Below are 18601 nucleotides of genomic sequence, written 5' to 3'. Positions count from 1 at the left end.
TGAGCAAAGCATTTACAATTCCTTTGGCCCAGAGGTGACGAGCTTGTAGGTTTGACCTGTTAATGGCTCCTGCACTTAGAGCTTTGACTGCCCACACCAGACTGCGTGGAGCGCCTGGTCCTGTAGAGCTCCTGCAAGGCTGTCATTGCCAAGTAACCCCTGGGATGGCTCCTTACTCCACCCCTTTTGGAAGCCTCTTCCAGGCAGGGAAACCGAGGCCAGGTGGGGGCGGGGCCATGCTTGGGCCAATGGGCGCGCGCCCCGCCCCCAGCCAGCCTAGGCGGCCTGGGAACCGCAACCCGCAGCCTTGCAAGCCTCCGAGCCATGGCGTGCGCTGGGTTGCTCGCTGTGTGCTTGCTCCGGCCACCCGCGCCCCAGCCGCCACGACACCCCGCGCCCGCCGCGGGACACGCGCTTTTCCAGGATGTGAGTAGGGCTCCGGTGGGCGGGTGCGGGGCTCCCCAAGTATCTGTCCTCCGTGTCTCTGTCTCTCGCTCCACATCTGTTTGGTTCGGCTTCAGTCCCTCTCCCAGATTATCTGTGACCCTGCTATTCTCATCCCCCTGCCTTTGTGTTCCTCATACTGTGTGCCGCTCCGTGTCTCTCCTTGTCTCCACAATAGTGTTACTGTCTTCCACCCCAAATGTGCCCAGTGGGGCTAGGGGCTGTCAACACACAGCAGACATCACTGACCTGCTCCATTGCAGCCCCTGCTGGGCTGATGGGCCATGGGAACCTCTGGACCTAGAAGGAGCTCTGTCCTGCCCCAGAAGCCTCAGGCCTGACCCCGAGGGTGGCAGAGTCCTACAGTTGGTAAGGGACTCCTCTCATGGGCAGCAGGTGGCAGCGTTGAAGCCCCCTTGTATGGCTAGAGCATCCTGACCTGACTCAGCCACGGCTCTGAGCCCCCCCACCCCACCTTTTTTTTTTTTTTTTTTTAAACCTTTTACTGATGTGCTCAGCCAGTCCTGGCCCTCTCCTGCCCCTACTCCAGAGGTCCTTGCCAGGGTTGTGCCCCCTCCCCAATGCCCTAGTGACTCAGCACCTTGACCACGGTCCTTCAGGCTTGAGGAGACATGTTCCAGGTCACAAATGGAGTCAGGGGGCACAGTAGGATGTGGATGAAATTGTCTTTATTCCAAGCTTAGCTCTCCTGTCCCACCCCCATTCCACTTACCCCAGCCAGGCCATACTGAGCTGCTGTGTGATCCCAATCTAGTAGCAGGCCTTCTCTGAGTCAGCCTAAGGGTTACATTAGTTGTCTAGACCAGTGACTCTGAGGGACTTGGGTGGAGAGTTCAGCAGCCAGGCCCCTGGCCAGTGGGGGTTCTGCCCAGGCCTTGAACTTGATGCCCCTTGCTTGGCTGCTTTGGAGAGCTGGATCCTAGAAGGGGCAGGAACTTGAGTGTGCTGCTATACCTGCTTTATCACTGCCTCTATGAACAAAATCTGCTGACCCTTGCCGCCCTCCCTGCCCCTCACACAAACGTGCATGCCCAGATGCCCGGTCTTTATGATGAGATGGCCTCTTCCCGAGCTTTGAAAGGGTTAAACTCAGGCTACTCCCTCACTACTAGTGGGAAAACCAAAGCACCCACAGAGGGGTAGCCACTGCCTGCCAGCCTTCAACAGGCACAAGGGAAGCGCCTGTTTAGTGAGGGTGGATGGAGAACGGAGTGGACTATGGGAGGACACACAGAAGAGTCGGGGTTCGGGTCTGATGAGGCTTCCATGGCTCCTCAGGATGGAAATTGGTCCATCTGTCCAGGCTTCCTCAAGCTGGGACCATGCCAAAGGCTGATACATCAGAGCGAACTCAGGCTAGACTCCAGCTGTGGGATAGAGAGCTGTCCAGGAGCACCCACCCACCCACCGTGAAGCCGCCTCAGCAGGAGGGAGCCAGCATTAGGACTTGATGTGCCAGCTTCCTGTGCTACCTTGCTGGAGACTCCTGCAGGACTGCCCTAAGCAGGAGGAAGGCGATGCAGGGGAGCTGGCTGGCCAGCTGGGGCCCCATTGGCCTGGGAGGGGGACTTCTACCTCTCTGGCTCCACTCACAATACCCACTCATTTCCCTTTGTCCCCTAGGTTTTTCGCAGAGCAGACAAGAATGGTGAGTGCGGCTTCTTCCCCTTGGGTCCCACACCGTGTGTGTGTGTGTGTGTGTGTGTGTGTGTGTGGGGTGAGGCAGGGTAGCAGAGCTAGGGACTTGGAGGTACAGCCCAGAGTGAAGTCTTGAGACCCTCAAATGGGAGGTCAAACAAGGGACACTGCCTGGAGAACAGATGGTGTGCAGAATAGGGAGCAGGGAAACGTGGTTTGACCTGAACCTAGAGGTGGGGGCTTATATTAAGCAGTACTTTAGCTCAGTGATGGGTGCTTGCACAAGACCTTGTGATGTCCTTACAACAGCTTGCTAGGTGGGAATTCCTCATTCCACCTCACAGGCAAAGGAAGAGAGGCTCAGAGAAGAGTATCAGTTGTCTAAGCCTTTCTTTTTCTTTTTCTTTTCTTTCTTTTTTTTTTTTTTTGGTTTTGTCGAGACAGGGTTTCTATGTGTAACTTTGCGCCTTTCCTGGATCTCGCTCTGTAGACCAGGCTGGCCTTGAACTCACGGAGATCCGCCTGCCTCTGCCTCCCGAGTGCTGGGATTAAAGGCGTGCGCCACCACTGCCCAGCAATTGTCTAAGCCTTTAATTGGTGGGTCTGGGATACAGATCTGTGTGATACATCACCCTAGGCTCCCTGGAGTAGGTGGTGGGGCACCCATTCAACCTCCACTTTTCTTCTCCTCCCTGGGACTACAGACTCGTGTCTCAGCCTCCTTGTATCCCCACATGTTTGTCCTTTTATGAGCCTCCAGACTGGTGGGGACCATTGATTTTAAGACACATGCTCTCAGTGCATTCTGTGGCAGACTCTGGCCCTCCCCATCTTTGCTTATCACTCAGACCAAATCCCATTATCTTTAACCATCTTGTTCCTCTGCTCTCTGCTTACATGCTCCCTATTATGGGAAGCTCATCCTCATCCGAGCCAGTCTGCTGCTTTGTAGAGTCCCACTGTTAGAGGGCTTCACCTGCTTCTCTGTGACCTGGGGTACGGCTAGTCTATGGGACCAGGGGCTATGTCCCTAAGTCCTAAGCCATGCTCTGGTGTGTCCCAGCTGCTCACTCGTATTTCCATTTGGCTGATATTGAGTCAAATGCATCCTGTACAAGGTGGGCCTTGTTTCCTTCAGCATATACTTTTGGGGACTCCTGTCCTTTTGTCCAAAACGGTTAGGACTAAGGTCAGAACCCTACCTGGCTGAGTGATCGTGAATGCTGTCAGGCCTTTGGGGAGCCTGGATCTGGGGACAGGATGCAGCCAGGACTCAAGGACACCAACTCCATGCCTTGTCTCTCCCCAGATGATGGTAAGCTCTCATTTGAAGAATTCCAGAATTACTTTGCTGATGGGGTTCTCAGCTCAGCGGAGCTGCGGGAACTGTTCAGTGGCATCGATGGGCATCTCACCGAGTGAGTACAATAGAGGGGTGGCTTGCTGCGCAGTGCCTGGCCAGGGTGTCCCAACCCACTGTGTTCCCTGCTGTCATGGCTCCTTCCGGAGGCCAGGGGGTGGGGAAAGACGCCAGGGCCCAGTGCCAACTTTATCCACCCACCTACACCTTCTTCAGCTCCAGCCTTGTTGCTACACTGCTTCCAGCTGGGACCCCAGAATAACCAGGCTTGAGTCACCACCCGTGATCAGCCCTTCCATTCCCATGCAGAGGATGTCTGAGGACAGCTGGGTTCTGCCTGCCTCCTCCTGTGGATGCAGGTGCAGGAATACACATCTTCCCACGTGTCCATATACACACATCTGGTTCAAGTGTACCCTTCTTCCCTGCTTCTTTGCCTGGGGACACACACACCATGAACATGCACAGCTGCTCCTTCCCCCTTCCTCTCCCCTCCCCGCCCTTCTCCTTAGTGTATGTATCCCCGACTAGATCAGCACTCAAGGCTTCAAAGGCCTGACCCTTTGAAGTGCCTCTGCCCCCTCCCCCACCAAAGAGACACCATGTCAGGCTGAGTAAAAGGGACAGGGACACGGGCATCTATATTCAGTTCACCAGGCGCAGGTTCTGAGAGTCTGAAGGATGTTTTCTCTTTCCCTCACAGCAATTTAGAAACAGAGAAACTGTGTGGTGAGTAGGCCTATGCTGGCCCTTGTGTCCCAGCCCCTGGGCAGGTGGGTGTGGTAAGGGATGCTTTACGGGGGGCTAGTTTCACGGGACAGGAAGGCCGGGGCAGCTGAAGAATTCCAGGCTGGAGGGATGGTGTGGGCTGGATCCCTCCAGCACCTTTTCTGCCTACAGACTATTTCTCCAAACACCTGGGTGTCTATCGGCCTGTGCTGGCTGCACTGGAGTCCCTGAACCGTGCGGTGCTCACTGCTATGGACACGACAAAGCTAGTAAGTCCCGGGAAGGGCCTATGGGGAACCTGAAATGATGGCTCGGTGCGACTCTTTCCTGCCGTGGCTCAGGGCTGTGGAAATGGAGCTTGGGTTCAGATTCTGGTCTTCCCACTTAATGGCTACCCTTTACTCCCTGATCCGCAGTTTCTTCATCTATAAGCCAGAGGTGATAACGAACAATTAGTGGGTCATGGTGGCTCACACCTGTAATCTAATACTCAGGAGACAGTGGCTGTCAGTTTCAGGCCAGCCTGGCTAGAGTGAGACCCTGTTGGGGGAGGAAAAGGCAGAGATCTAGTGTTTTGTTCTTTGCTCTGTTCCCAGTACCCAAAACAATTCAGCCAACATAGAAGGTTTTTGTTGGCCTGATGTAATTGCTGGGAGCTCTCAAGCCAAGATCTAGCAGGCATGGGCTAGGACACAGATGAGTGCAGACATGTCCACAGGTGCATGGAGCCTATGAGGCAGGGCCTAACCTCAGGACATGTTAGAAGGCAGGTGTGTATATATATGCCTACCAGTTTGTTGGCCTATATTATAACCTGTGTAAACAATTATTGACAGCCAGGGCTCCAGACCCTTAGTGACCAAAACCAAAACAAACCAAAAAAACAAAACAAAACAAAACAAAAACCCCTCCCTTTATGTGTTAAGAACCGTCTCTGCCAGGATTAGGTATTAGCTTATACTTTCTTCTTTTTGGAGATGGTTTCTCTATGTAGCCCTGGCTGTCTTGGAACTTGCTCTGTAGACCAGGCTGGCCTTGAACTCACAGAGAACCACCCGCCTCTGTCTCCTGAGTGCTTGAGATTAAAGGCATGCGGCACCACTGTCTGGTAGAAGCTTACACTTTTAACCCCAACACTTGGAAGAGGCAGGAGAACTTGAGACTGAACCCAGCCTGGGCATATAGTTGAGATCCTGTCTCAAAAACTAGAGAGAAACTGCTCCCCCTTCTGGGGGTGGTGAACAGGTCTGGGGCCTTACCTCACTATCCGTTTTGTTGTTTTTGTTTTTGTTTTGGTACGTGAGGATAGACCCTAAGATCTTGCACATGCTAATCACTGCCCTGTGACCCCACTTTCTACAGACAAGGGAAAATTGAGAGCTTCAAGGATCACCTGAGCACACAGCTAGGGACAGGCTTCTCGTTTCCTCATGTAAGAGTTATTTCAAGTGTTGGTCTTTGAGCCTGGCCCTGCTGGACTGACCTTCTCTGAACTGGTGGTTTGGGTATGAAATGAAAGCAAAATGAGGGTCAGTGTTGGCCCCCAGCGGGCAAAGGGCAGCCCATCCACATATAACCCCGGCAGCTGCAAACACTTCAATCTGTTTATCCGACTCTCCATGTGAGGACAGCACTGCCGCCTCTGTTCCTGCAGTACCCCTGGTGGCACCATCCATTCTACTTCCGTAGACAACTCAGTCGAACACTTCTCGCACCAGAAAGGGGCCATACTCCTCGTACATGGCCCGAGTCATCCAGCGGCACTGAAGGGAGTGCAAGGAGGCCATCATGGAACCTCCAGTCCACACAGCTGTGCCCCGCCCAGGCTGAGCCACCAGGCAGGGCTGCAAGGCGCGGGACCCGTGCCTCCGGCACTGTTCCTTTAGCTCCAGATTCATGCGCTCCACAAAGCCGGGGAAAAGGGTGGAGCCACCAGCCAGCACCACCGTACTGGCCAGCCGTGTCCGCAGCGTTGTGGGTATCTTCTGCAGTGCCTGGAAGGCCAGCGTGGGCAGTCCTGGCTCCGGGTGGCCTAGGAGACTTGGCTGGAAGAGGGGTTCAGGGCAGCGGAAGCGCTCGCTGCCGAGGTGCACGTAGCAGCCATTGCCCAGGCAAAAACAGGCCCTCTGGTGGCGGGCAGGGTCACAGATATCACCCTGGAAATCCAGGGACACATAGCAGCAGCGTTTCTTGAGCTGTGTAACGGTCTTGCGGGGCAGAGCCTGCAGGGGAAGATCAGGAGATGCTGTCACCAGCAGGTCTCGAAAGTAGCGCGACAGGGTGCTGCCTGCCACGTTCAGACGGAAGGTGGCATTGTGCCATGAGTGACCTGCGTAGACGGGTGTGGCGTGGCACACGCCTGCGCCCGCCTCCACAGCCAGCCCACTGAACGCTCCGGTAGAGCAGAGTGCCAGCAGTGCCGTGCTGGCCATGTGGCACGCGGGTACTGTCAGGGCCTCGAACAGCAGTTCAGCCACCTTCTCTCTGCCCTCGGGTGGTGCTGATGGTGAGTCGCTCACCAGCACAGGCCACTGCTCGGGGCGAACCTGCAGGCATCCCACCATTAGGCGCTCCCACAGTCCCTCCAGTGCGTCCCAGTCCACCACCACACCGTGCTTGATGGGGTGTGCACGCGCCACGCCGCCCGCCAGCTCGCAATCCCGTGCTCCGGGCAGCACAGGCCGGTCCCAACTTGGCATCAGACTCGAGCTCTTCAGCACAACACGCGGCTGGATCTCCCCAGCGAAGCCCGCCTTGGTGAAGCCCGAGCCTTGGTCTACCACCACCGCAACGTGGTCCAATGAAGGCAGCCTGTGGGCGCGGCGGGTCCTGTGCACCGACGCCACCTTCTGGCCTCAGTGTGCCCCAAAGCCCTGAGGGCCTTCTGGGCAGATAACCGGCCCTCAGTTCTCAGCTCCGCCTCTGACTACGAGGCCCCGCCTCTTAGAGTGGCGGTTCCTTTTTGTGGCTCCACCCCAAAGCTGGGATGTGGCCCTCTTGGTCAGTACTTATAGGGTCCCAGAGTCCCCGCTTCCTAGGAAGTCTCTTGGCAGGTCACCTAGCTTGGCTAGAGAGTTACCTGGCTGTGGGGGTGGGAAGAAAGGAACTTAGATTGGGCTCATTATGACCTCAGTCTTGTAGTGCTCCCCACCCCCTTCCTCCTGCATGGGGCTGGTGGCCGCCATTTGGGAGCCCATAATAGGGGCCTGGCTAACCAACACAGCCTGTTAATTCTTCCTCCCAAATGCTGCTTGGAGTATCTGTGTACTCCAGCCACATGCGCAGCCCTTCTATCTCAGTTCTAAAGAGAAAGCTCTCAACCACACATCTACAGCTACAATGAGGACTTCTTATGCTCAGCCCTGATAGCCACACAGGGGGTCTGGCCTGACCCCTTAAGTTCTGAAGCTCACATAACCTTCACAAGTCCAAATCCTTCTGTTTTTTTTGTTTTTGTTTTTGTTTTAAGATTTATTTATCTATTATGTATACAGTGTTCTGTCTACATGCCAGAAGAGGGCACCAGATCTCATTACAGATGGTTGTGAGCCACCATGTGGTTGCTGGGAATCGAACTCAGGACCTCTGGAAGAGCAGCCAGTGCTCTTAACCACTGAGCCATCTCTCCAGCGCCCCAAATCCTTCTTTGTGGTGTTTCTTCCTCCAAAAAGGTAGCAATGAGCCTCACCTCCTGAATAGACTATTTTCTTTAGGACCATTTACACATAGAAGACTCAGATGCACTTAAGCTAAAATAAGGGTTACACAGATATTGGGTGTTTTCTGGATCACAAGGACGAAATGGGTCTTAGGAAAAGAATCTAACCATAGGGTTGTGGTTAACTGGGAAGATCTCTTAAAGTTCCTAATTACAGTCCTGGGGAAGGGGATGATAGACACTTTGGACCAAGCGTTCATGTGCTGAGAACCCTGCGACAGGGCAATTACCTCTCAAGTAAATAGGTACTATGCTGTGCATAGGTCACACATTTTCCAGCATGATTCAAGCCTGTGGACAGTGACAGAAGTACTTCCTTAAGTCCATGGCTTATGGGTCTAGTGGGCTGAGACCTCATCCTGCTTCCTCTGGCGCCAGGGGAAGCATTCTGAGTTGGTCATCAGTGTGAGGCAGGAAAGACTCAGTTTTTATTTTCTGAAGCAATCTGTTGTACTGAACTCAAGACTCTCCTACCCCATCCTCTTGAGTGGTAATATTACCCCAGCTGGCCTACAACTGGAGATGGTCGCTTTAGAGTCTATTCTGGAAGCTGGGTGTGGGATCCAGCCAGCAGCTGGCTTCTGCCCAGAGCATGCTGCTCCTCTCGGGAGTGATGCAAGAGTGAGCCTGACACTGGAGACCACTGGTGCCACATCAGTAGGGAAGAGCAGGGGGCAAGCACTGAGAGGTGCTCAGGGAAGGCAGGCTGGGGAGCTGGAGTGCACATCCCAATTTTAGCCTTGGGCTTTAGTGGGGATAGTGGAGAAACAGTGGGAACTATGAGCAGGAGGAATGAACTGCCTTAGACAGATTAGTGGTTTGGAAGAAGCTTCTGGCTACATGTGGGGTAGAGAATAGAACTGGGTACCTCGGGAGGAAAGTGCTTTGACTAAGAGATCTTAAAATTTGAGGAGTTGAATGCTTGGGAGTTACTGATCACTGTCAGGCAGGAGAGAGTGACCAGAGGCTCAAACCCCTCTTCTTGAGAGTGTTGCCATAGGCAGAATCTGAGGTTCCACACCACCATGGCTGGCCAGCCTAGCTGTTCTTCCTGGTATGATGTCTGATAGCAGCCTGGGACCCTCCCTCCACCCAAGAGGGATTTTTGAACGTTGAGGACCCTTGGGAGACCTCAAGCCTTTGCTAGAAACAGGTTCTTCCAAGTGTAGCCAAGTATAGATTATTTAAGCTCACCTTGAGCCTGTAGATCTGGCATGAGCTGACCTTTGTACTACAAAGATAAGTTAAAAGCAGCCCTAGCTCCAGGTCGTGGTGGTGGCCGTGTTAAGTACCTACTCACCCGGGGCCTCAGCTTTGACCCTGGATCCGACGGCAGGGACAGAGGTGGCAGACGCCCAGGTTGCTATGTGCTCTTTATTGAGCAGAGCCCTGGCACTGGGGGCCTCGCCAGGCACTCAGGGCCGCGGGCGAGGGCAGCGGCGCCGCTTGCGCGGCTGCTCCTCGCGAGGATCGCCTTCACCGCAGGCTTCGTGGTGGGTCAGCAGATGCGCATACAGCGGCTGCCAGCCCTGCGGGGCCTTGGCCCCGCCCCCCCGCCCGCCTGCCCCGCGACGCCCTTCCTCCTGCAGCCGCGCGTCCAGCTGCAGCAGCAGCACCAGGATCCTTTTCATCTCCCGCGCGCGCGCGCCTTCGCGCCTGTCCACGCCGTCGCCTGCCCCACGCAGCATGGGCGCCACCGCTGGGAAGCATGTCGGGGCGCCGAGCGCATCCTCAGCCGGCCGACCGGGCCGCACATACCGGCCCGCTGCTGCCTCGGCCAGCTGTGGCCGCTTATCCAGCGGGAAAAGCAGTACGATCTTGGTCTGGGGGTGGGCGGGTTTGAGGGGGAAGAACTCGCCCTGGCAGGGTCTGAAGCCACTCCCGCGCCTCTGGAAGACCCAACCTCCCGAACCCCACGGTGCCTTCAGGGCCGTTCACCCCGCACCCCGGGACCCTGCCTCCTCACAGGAACCCATCGTCCACCCTAGGCCGATCCACTGCGTACTTTCCCAGTCTTGATGCGGGTGTTCTCACCCACCCGGGCGGAGTCAGGGGCCTCTCGCCATTGAAAGAAGGGGAAAGTGACGTGTTGTGAAGCTGTGGGCTGGAGAGAGGGAGTAAAGGATATTCCATGTCTGTGGTCCCAGCAACACCTATGCCTGACCCATGGTTAAGAGAGCCCCACCTTCTGCTCTTTCTTCTGGGACCCCTATACGGGCTTAGGGACCCTCCTCCTCTAAAGAGATTCTCTAACCCCTCTCATGCCCCTGGGTCTAAAGGCACAGACTCTAGCACCCACCATCCCTTCGGGCCTCCCCATACTCACACTTGGCTTCTTCCGCTTGAGGTGGCTGAAGAACTGCTTGTGACGGGCCTTCTCCATGCCAGGCGGCCTGTCCTTACTGGCCTGACTGGGTGCTTTGGTCCTCTTGTGGGAACTGCTGTTTCCCATGGTAGGACTGTTCACTAGAGGCCACTGCCCATGCTGCCTCGGCCCTGCCCTCTACCCAGGGGCCGGTTTGGCCCCACCCCACCAAGTGAACAGCATTGTGAGCTCACAAGTGACCTCACCACACCAAAGCTCTGCTCCCCGCTGGAACTCCCCCGAGAATCTGGCCTGTATTCACTGTCTGTGACCTCTTCTGGTCTCAACTTCCCAGCTGCGTAGAGGGAAATTTCTGTGGCTTTAATTTGAATCCTGGCCTGCCACTAATTAGATGCTTAACCTTGGCTAAGGTTCAACCTCTCAAGGCCCCAGATACCAAGTGGAGTCAACTATGGTTCCGACAAATTATGATGGTTAAAAGAAATTCTTGGGAGGAGTCTGGTATGGGGTGGGTGGTTCTGCCAACCAGGTTTTTTGGTTGCAAAGCAGCAGAAAATTGATCAGTCCTCTTATACCTCCAAAGGGAAGTTACTGAAAAGATGTCATGGAAACAACCCACATTCTTCAGGACAGGCACCAGGCACTATTCTATCCCTTTTGTTTTAAGTTTGGTCCAGAAGGTACCATCTTGGTTGAGCCAAGGCAGGTGACAGGCAAGAAATGAAGCTCATGATAGATGGTGCTGCGAGGCCTGGCTCTTCATGGCTCCCCAGGACTCCCATCTTAGGTTTGGGTGTGTGGTGAGGGTGAGGGCTTCTAAGGGCATCCTGACTGTCCAGGTATGTAGCTAGGCAGATTACTAACGATATGTTCCACAATAGTAGTGGCCTTTTCAGATTGAGAGCTCTGACTGCGAGCACTAGGCTTAGCCCTATGTAGCAAGTACCTGAGGGGAACCTCAGTTCAGTCTGGTGGGAGAAATGGATGCACAAGTGAAAGCAGCTGAGGAGTGTGAGTATCCCAAGATGCAAGGTCAGCCTCCCCGTCTCTTACCTTCAACTAACTGAGGGGAGGCTGGCAGTGTGGACCGGGGTCAGTTCAGGCGCGCGTGTGCGTGTGTGTGTTCAGTGACCTGGAGGTCTTCAATATGTAGCGTCTAGCAAAATCCATGCAGTAAATGTTGGTTACATAGATTGGTGAATGGAATAATGAGAGAACAAACAAATGCATATGCAGATTGTGAGTTTGGGTCCAGAAGGTCAAAAAGAAGCCATATCACACATCATTTTGTACCAAGTGTAAAACTGGCCTTACTGTCCTGTACCTTCACCCTGTCTGGCTGTGCCCAGGAGCATCACTGGCTGTGGCAAAGACGAGGATGAGTCTTAACAGAGAAGAGAAATTGAGATCCAGGAAAACCAGTGTACTGGTAGGCTGTGATCCTTATGAGTCAGCTTCATACCTGCCAGGATAAAAAACAAAAAACAAAAAACCCAGTCCAGACCAGGAAAGGGGCCTTAGCAGCCTTGTGCTGGGCCTGCATACCCTGCATCTTTCACTTTCCCTGTTGCTCTACTGAGCAAGACACGGGCTGACAGCAAGGTAAGCTACTTCTTCAATCACACCTCTCTGCCCTGCCCACAGGAGTATGAACAGGCCTCCAAGGTGGACCAGTTTGTCACACGATTCCTGCTTCGAGAGACTGTGAATCAGCTCCAAGCCCTACAGAGCTCCCTGGAGGGGGCATCAGACACCCTGGAGGCCCAGGCCCGTGGTCAGCGGTACGTGAGAGTGCTGTTGGCCTGCAGTTTGGTGTGTGAGTGCTTTTTGTTCCTGCATTCCAAACTCTGCAGTGTCATGGTCCACCCAGCCTTCTGGAGACCACATTCTAGGACAGGGAGGCCATGAGCTGGTGGTTTAGGGGCTGGGCTTCAAAGACCTAGCAGACCTGTCTTGCCCCACTTCAGCCTGGTCCTGTGCTGGAATCCCAGCACAGGACCCTATGGGTCTGGGGGTAGCAGGCTGATCTTCTATTTTCTAGGTTGGATGGAGAAAATATGGAAGTGCAGAGTAGGTCCCGGAGCAGTCGGCGGGCAGGCCGCAGAGCCCTGAGGAGCATCAGCTGGTCACCAGCCTGGTCTCCTGGATCCTCTGATACAGGTGTGCTTGTGGCAGGGTAGGATCTGGTTGCACAGAGTCCTATTCTGCCAGGGCTTTGCTCTGCCACTGTTCCCAGTTCACCCTGAGAGGACTCCCAGCTTCAGGGGCCGCTGGCTGATGTCCTCCTGGTCCTCCTGTCAGGGTGGACTTCAGAGGCCGAGCAGCAGTGGCGGCTGCAGGTCAACCGCCTCCAGGAGCTCATAGACCAGCTTGAATGCAAGGTACGTGGCTGGCGGGCTAGTGCCCCTCAGAGAGGACTTCTGTGGCGCCTGTCCACACCAATACATGTTAGAGGCTCGGCCTATATTCTGTGTCCCTTGCAGGCACCCCGGCTGGAACCCCTGCGTGAAGAGGACCTTGCCAAGGGTCCTGACTCGGTGAGCTTGGGAAGGAGTACCCATGAAGAAGGGTAATGGCTCTCCCTCAGACCTGGTAGGCAGGTGCTGGGTTCTGGTTCTTGCTCTACGACCTTCTTAGGTTTTCTGTTCTCTCACCAGTATCTCTGAAAGTCAGGCCTGAGGTAGGGATGGAAGGTAGAGGCACAGTGGGAGGTGGTACAGCAGAGGGTCAATGGCTCTCCTGGAGGATGGAGTCAAAGACGCTGGGAGGTCTTGGTGGTTGTGGGGACCATCGCACAGGGGGCAGGCAGATCTGAACCATCTCAGAAGGGTGAGGTTATACTCTGAGGCCAGCTTACCGCAGTGACTAGCTGCTCTCTTGCCAGCACATCCTTGTGGCGCAGAGGCAGGTTCAGGTGGCAGAGGACGCCCTGCAGGATTTCCATCGTGCCCTGTGCTGCTACATGAACTTCACAGGGGCCCAGAGCCACTGTCTGCAGTGAGTCCCTGACTAGCTAGTGGGGTGGCTGAGGTGAGCAGGAGTGAGCAGGGAGGGGTGGGGGGCTGGGTACGCTGAGCAGGGCTCCCATGAGACCCTTGGCAGCTAGGGGTGGCTGAGGTGGGCAGGAGTGAGCAGGAAGGGATGGGGAGCTGGGTACGCTGAGCAGGGCTCCCATGAGACCCTTGGCAGGTAGGCAATGGTGGTCACAGTCCTGGTCCAGCCTGGCTCCTTCTTTGGCTCTGTAGTGTGTCTGCCCAGAGGATGCTAGACCATGCTGCCTTCACCCTATATGAGTTCTGGGAGGATGAAGCGTCCTGGAGAAGGTGAGTGGTGGTTTAACATCTGACACTGGGCTCCGGAGGGGTTCAAACTGGGTTCAAGTCCTATTTTCCTGCTCACTGGCTGTGCAACTTAAGATAACTTACCTAACACATCTGGGTCCCAGATGTGTAAAAAATGAATGCAAATTAGGTATTGAGTGCATGCCTGTTGTATCAACACTGAAGGTAGAGGCAAGAGAGCTCAGAGTTCAAGGCCAGCCTGGGCTACAAAGCAAATTCAGCAAAGCCCTGTCTCAAAACAAACAAACAAACAAAAACAACAGATAGAATAACACAAGTTGGCCACGGTGGCACAAACCTAAAATCTCAGCACTTGAAAGGCAGAGGCAGGAGGATCAATGATTTAAGGCCAGCCTGGACTATATAACAAGACCCTGTCTAACATAAACTCAGTGTATGCCCCCTGTGCTAGGTGCCTTCATTTAGTCCCTGCAGTAGTCTAGTGATGTAGGTACCTTGTTCCCATTTTACTGAGGGGGAAGACTGAGGGTAGAACCAGTAGAGGAAGGGTTGGTGTCTGAGTCCAGGCAACAGGACTAATCTTGGGTAACCCAGAGCACTGATCTAAGAGTAGAGGGCTGCAGCCTCTGTCTCTTCCATGGCCCTTCCAGGCACCAGCAGTCGCCCTGCAGCAAGACCTTCCAGCGCACCCTCATCGATCACCTGCAGGCCCCAGACACCCTCACCACTGTGTTCTTCCCAGGTGCGCTGTACCCCTGTGCTCCAAACAGCCTTGGGGGCAGACCCATGAGGGGCAGCCCCCCACATAACTCCTAAGCCCCCAACCTCTCACCCACAGCCTCCTGGTGGATTATGAATAATAACTGAGTTGGGTCTGCTTAAGCTGGTGACTCTGCAGCCTATCACTCTAGAACCTTCTGCATTGGTCAACTCTGCACTAAGACCAAGGAGCCTGCCTATTCTCAGGCTAAGGGCCTGATCAGCTGGTAGAGGGTTTCAGCACAGGGATTAGGGGCTGGGCTGCTTGCTTATTTATTTCTTTTACTGTTTGTAGCTTCCAAGCACCTGGGCTTCTGTCTGACTCAGGAAGTCCAGATTCTGATCCCCTTTTCCTCTGCCTTGCTGTATGACCCAGGCAGATCCTTTCCCTCTCTGGCTGCCTAGGGGTGTCCTGCTTTCTGCTTGCTGTTTTGGGGTTAGGTTTCTATTCTTCCTCAACCAGTGGCAGAACCAGGGCTGATGCTCAGGGACCCCCTCAAACCCTGGAACCTTGACCCCTGAGGCTAGGCCAACTCAGTCCGTAGTGTAGAGTAGAAACCTGGGTGTCTATCACACTTCTGGGTCAGCCCTAGAATTTCTAGCATCAGTGGCTGTACCAGAGACCTCTGGAGGATGCTGGGTTGGTTTGCATGTCATCTGCATATCATTTGCATGATCTCACCCCACCCACTCTCAGGGCATTATGAGAAGCCCCAAGAAGACCTTGCAGAGTAGCAATAATTTGGGCCTAGAGTTCCCTGTTGCCCCCAGAGATCTCTGAACCCAAGTGTGGGACCCCAGCACAGAGGCAATAAAGTTGGTGGTCGCTTGTGGTGTTGCCTCTGTCTGTCTGTCTCTCTTCTCTCTTGGTCAGGCCAGGCTTTCCTGGCCACCTAAATGCGAAACTCAGGGAGGGAAGTTTCAGTTGGTTCCCAGCTAAAGCTGCCTCGTGGGCAGAGGAAGCCTCATCATCACTCTCAGCTCAAGGCTACACCCCAGATCCTGCTTCCAGAGCCCTGCCTGGGAAAGATGAATGAGAAGTCCAAGCTCAGCTCCACCCTACAGAGCCTTCTCGGTGTTCCTAAGAGCAGGCTGGATTCCTGAATGGACCTATCTCATGCCAGAACCTGCCAAGCTGGCCTGTCCTCACCACTGTCTCCTAATAGCATATCCAGGAATCCTACCAGCCATAGCAAGGCAGAGGAACTCCTACAGGACAAGACTGAGAAGTAACTAACGGAACACCTTAAGTGATGCTCTACAGGAAGGAGCATGGTACCACAAGAGCACGGAATGGATGTCACCTGTCTCACATGTGAGGATCCCAAGCTCTGAGAGGCAACTCTAGTTAACCAAGAAAAGCCAAACGAGGGATACCGAGACCAGGGGAAAGGCAGAAGCCTGGGGTACAGCTGAGGAGGCAGGGCCCTTAAAGGAGCTTCACTGTGGAAGCTGCAGTAGGTTTGAAGCCAAGGCTGGTGGCCAGGGTCTTAATGCTGCTTTATCCATGTCCCTGACTGCCAGATCCTTGCTGGATGAAAGATGTGGCCAGAAAAGCATCCCTGCAGGCAAGAGTGCAGATCTGGCCTCCAGGCATTGTCTTTTCTGTGGTTCTCCCTAGTGGCCTCAGCAGAGTCCTGGATGCCTTGGGGCTAGCACCTGAACCCAGCAGGCTCCAGAATGTGCTACCAGTGTCTGTTCCACATGGGCCCTGGGCCTCCTTGGGGAGGTTTGTTACCCACACTGTGGTTTCAGTGTCTCCTTCGAGAGGGAACCAGTGTGTGAGGAATGATCCCTGTCTCAGCCCCCCCAAACCAACAGTAATAACAAACCCCCACAACTAAGGCATGAGCGGCAACAGCATGCCTGCAGTGGACAAGCCTTGGGATCCACAGAACAACAAAGGAAAAACCTACATCACCAAACCCCATCACCGTCTGTGTGTTGTGTGTTGTGTGCATGTATTGGCCAGAGGACAACCTCGGGTGTGCTTCCTCAGGTTCTAGTTTAATATTTTTTTAAAGACAATGTGTCTCAGTGATCTGGAACTTGCTGAGGCATTGCTGGCTGGCCAATAAGCCCCAGCGATCCATCTGTCTCTACTTCCCTAGTACCGAAAGCTCAACCTCTCCTGGCTTTTTAAAAACCAACCTCACTTGGCTTTTTAAAAATAAGGGTTCTGGGGATTGAACTCAGGTCTTCTTAAAAACTTTACTATGAGCTAGCTCACCAGCCCCTTGCTTTGTTTTTGAGACAAGATCTTACCGTGTAGCCCAGATTGGCCTGGAAATTGTGCTCTTCCTACCACTGCACCTGGCCCCATTAATGTCTTAAAGATGCTAAAAACCTCAGCCAGCTCCTCTGCAGGGGAGCGTTTTATTATTATTATTATTATTATTATCCTTCTCCTCTTCTTCCTTCCCTCCTCTTCTTTCTTTTCTTCCTCTTCTTCCTCCTCCTTCCTCTTCCTCTTTCTTCTTCCTCCTCCTCCTCTTTTTTTTTTGGTTTTTTGAGACAGGCTTTCTCTGTGTGTAGCCCTAGCTGTCCTGGAACTTGTTTTGTAGACCAGGCTGGCCTTGATATTTATAGACAGAGACCCACCTGCCTCTGCCTCCCTAATGCTGGGATCAAAGGTGTGTGCCACCATGCCTGGCTAAGGGGAGCATTCTTAATCTGATGTCCCAGGATGTTTACTGTTCAGCACTGAGTTAACTTTTTTTTCACCTTTTTTTTTTTCTTTCAAGACAGTTTCTTTACATAGCTTTGGCACCTTTCCTGGAACTCACTTGGTAGCCCAGGTTGGTCTCGAACTCACAGAGACCCGCCTGCCTCTGCCTCCCGAGTGCTGGAATTAAAGGGGTGCACCACCACTAACCAGCCTGAGTTAACTTTTGACACAAGGTCCTCAGCTAAGCCTTGCACTTGCTGTGATCCTCCTGCTTTAGCTTCCTAAGTGTGGGGACAGGCCTAGACCTAGACCTGGCCTTGAGGTTGGTTGTTTTTAGACAGGGTCTTCATTATGTAGCTTGAACTCAGAGATCCCCCTGCCCTTTGCCTTTCAAGTGTTGGGGTTATTATTTTTATTTTATTCTTTTGAAATACTGGTGATTGAACCCAAGGCCTCATACATTACATGGGTGCTGTTCTACAGAGCTACAGCCTCAGCCTTTTCATTTTTTCTTAGTTTGGATAGTGTGAAACTTGGGTGCTCCTGTCTCACCGTGCTCTGCCATGTCTGACTTCTGTTGTAACTTTCAGTTAGGTGATAGGATCTCAGCAAGTTTCCAATGCAAGCCTTGAACTTTTGATGCCCCTGCCTCAGCCTCCTGAGATGCTGGGATTAGAGGCCTTTGTTACCAGGCCCAACTAACTCTTATTTCATAAGCCACCTATATCCTTGCTCCCCTGCTGAGGGTCAGAGCTGTTAGGGGACACTGCAGGTGGAGGGAATCAGTCCTGCTTTGGAGTCCTCTAGGAGAGAGTAACTTGGCTTGAGTTTGCCAAGCAGGGGATCTTAGTGGATGGAGAGGTGGGGGGGGGGGGCGAGGGGGGGAGCAGAAGAGCTGCTCAAAGGGGCAAAAGGGTCAGAGTGAAGAGGGAGTATCAGAGAAGGCCAGGCCCAGGCAGCTGCAATGCTGTCTTGGAGGGACAAGGGGCAAAAGGTGAAGCTGTGAGTCTGGAGTCTCAGCAATAGGAGGCTGAGGCTGGGGCAGGGGGCACACTGTGTCTCTGATGACGTGGACTCCCACAGGAGGCTGAGGCTGGGGCAGGGGGCACACTGTGTCTCTGATGACGTGGACTCCCACAGCCCACCTCATCTCTGTCTTGCATCTTCACCATAACACACCACTCAGGACAGTGACACAAAGCTTCATCAGGCTGCACAATGTACCAGAAGGGGCCCTCACCATGTTCATTCCTGTGGTCACCACATCCCTTTACTCAAGACCCTTCAATGGCTCCTATTTTCTTCTCTATTGATACAATTTCTTGTCTGATAGCTGAGGCCTTTCCCATTCCCAATTCATGCAGTCCCTTCCCCTAAGTCACATGCAGGCTGCTGGGCCATCGCCAGCCTCAGTCACCCCTCCTTGACCTCGCACTGATGTCTACTCCAGAGAAAGACCACCTCAGCCTTTCAGCAGCAGGCCAAAGCCATCACCTCCACTCACCCTTGCCCTCAGAGCCTGCTGTGACTGGATCTGCGGTCCTCCCAACAGCTACTGGAGCCATGCTCTGTGATAGGCACTAGGGATAATGAAATGTTAGCAACCAGGTCATGGCAGGCTGAGTGAGTCCTGAAG

At 53.9% G+C, this 18601-nt stretch overlaps 4 protein-coding genes across 6 annotated transcripts in view; 1 reads left to right on the top strand and 3 right to left on the bottom strand.

Annotated features, from left to right (window-relative positions):
• Positions 1-260: 260 nt before the first annotated feature.
• On the top strand, positions 261-15130 carry Necab3 (N-terminal EF-hand calcium binding protein 3). Of its 3 annotated transcripts, XM_052726154.1 has the most exons (13): positions 263-426; positions 2089-2113; positions 3413-3521; positions 4167-4192; positions 4364-4461; positions 11881-12017; positions 12278-12396; positions 12538-12617; positions 12720-12773; positions 13121-13233; positions 13482-13559; positions 14189-14280; positions 14377-15130. In XM_052726154.1, exons 1-13 carry the CDS (start codon positions 325-327, stop codon positions 14403-14405), a joined length of 1062 nt encoding a protein of 353 aa, XP_052582114.1. In that variant the 5' UTR covers positions 263-324; the 3' UTR covers positions 14406-15130. The 3 variants fall into 3 exon arrangements, with proteins under 3 accessions (XP_052582113.1, XP_052582114.1, XP_052582115.1); XM_052726153.1 differs by having other exon boundaries at positions 261-426; positions 12538-12773; XM_052726155.1 differs by lacking the exons at positions 263-426; positions 2089-2113 and adding an exon at positions 3680-3822 and having other exon boundaries at positions 3428-3521.
• Actl10 (actin like 10) lies at positions 4477-9294 on the bottom strand. The gene has a single exon (XM_052726156.1). The coding sequence runs from the start codon at positions 6889-6891 to the stop codon at positions 5887-5889; it is 1005 nt and encodes a 334-aa protein (XP_052582116.1). The 5' UTR covers positions 6892-9294; the 3' UTR covers positions 4477-5886.
• On the bottom strand, positions 9326-10365 carry CUNH20orf144 (chromosome unknown C20orf144 homolog). The gene is made up of 3 exons (XM_052726158.1): positions 10233-10365; positions 9916-9968; positions 9326-9733 (listed from the first exon to the last, which is right to left on the bottom strand). The coding sequence occupies exons 1-3, from the start codon at positions 10360-10362 to the stop codon at positions 9326-9328; spliced, it is 591 nt and encodes a 196-aa protein (XP_052582118.1). The 5' UTR covers positions 10363-10365.
• The window catches only part of Cbfa2t2 (CBFA2/RUNX1 partner transcriptional co-repressor 2), a 112322-nt gene continuing 105293 nt past the window's right edge, over positions 11573-18601 (bottom strand). The window contains exon 11 of the mRNA XM_052726152.1: positions 11573-11698. Within this exon, the coding sequence (XP_052582112.1) occupies positions 11693-11698 (6 nt within the window). The 3' untranslated portion in view covers positions 11573-11692. The remainder of the gene's footprint in view (positions 11699-18601) is intronic.

Source organism: Peromyscus californicus, unplaced genomic scaffold, assembly GCF_007827085.1.
Source record: "Peromyscus californicus insignis strain IS unplaced genomic scaffold, ASM782708v3 Scaffold_7__1_contigs__length_154581171, whole genome shotgun sequence".
In the NCBI taxonomy this organism is placed as follows: Eukaryota; Metazoa; Chordata; class Mammalia; order Rodentia; family Cricetidae; genus Peromyscus; species Peromyscus californicus.
Note: the sequence above shows the minus strand (reverse complement) of the source record. Positions and strands in the feature narration are given on the sequence as shown.

What these genes read in the sequence shown, in the direction of transcription:
- Necab3 (XM_052726153.1), top strand. Translation starts at nt 325, where the DNA reads ATGGCGTGCGCTGGGTTGCTCGCTGTGTGCTTGCTCCGGCCACCCGCG. An exon ending in ATCGATGGGCATCTCACCGA is followed by an intron (nt 3,522 to 4,166) that starts GTGAGTACAATA and finishes TTTCCCTCACAG; the next exon opens with CAATTTAGAAACAGAGAAAC. An exon ending in TTGCCAAGGGTCCTGACTCG is followed by an intron (nt 12,774 to 13,120) that starts GTGAGCTTGGGA and finishes CTCTCTTGCCAG; the next exon opens with CACATCCTTGTGGCGCAGAG.
- CUNH20orf144 (XM_052726158.1), bottom strand. Translation starts at nt 10,362, where the DNA reads ATGGGAAACAGCAGTTCCCACAAGAGGACCAAAGCACCCAGTCAGGCC. An exon ending in GCGGAAGAAGCCAAGTGTGA is followed by an intron (nt 9,969 to 10,232) that starts GTATGGGGAGGC and finishes TTCAATGGCGAG; the next exon opens with AGGCCCCTGACTCCGCCCGG. An exon ending in CCCGCATCAAGACTGGGAAA is followed by an intron (nt 9,734 to 9,915) that starts GTACGCAGTGGA and finishes GCCCACCCCCAG; the next exon opens with ACCAAGATCGTACTGCTTTT.
- Actl10 (XM_052726156.1), bottom strand. Translation starts at nt 6,891, where the DNA reads ATGCCAAGTTGGGACCGGCCTGTGCTGCCCGGAGCACGGGATTGCGAG.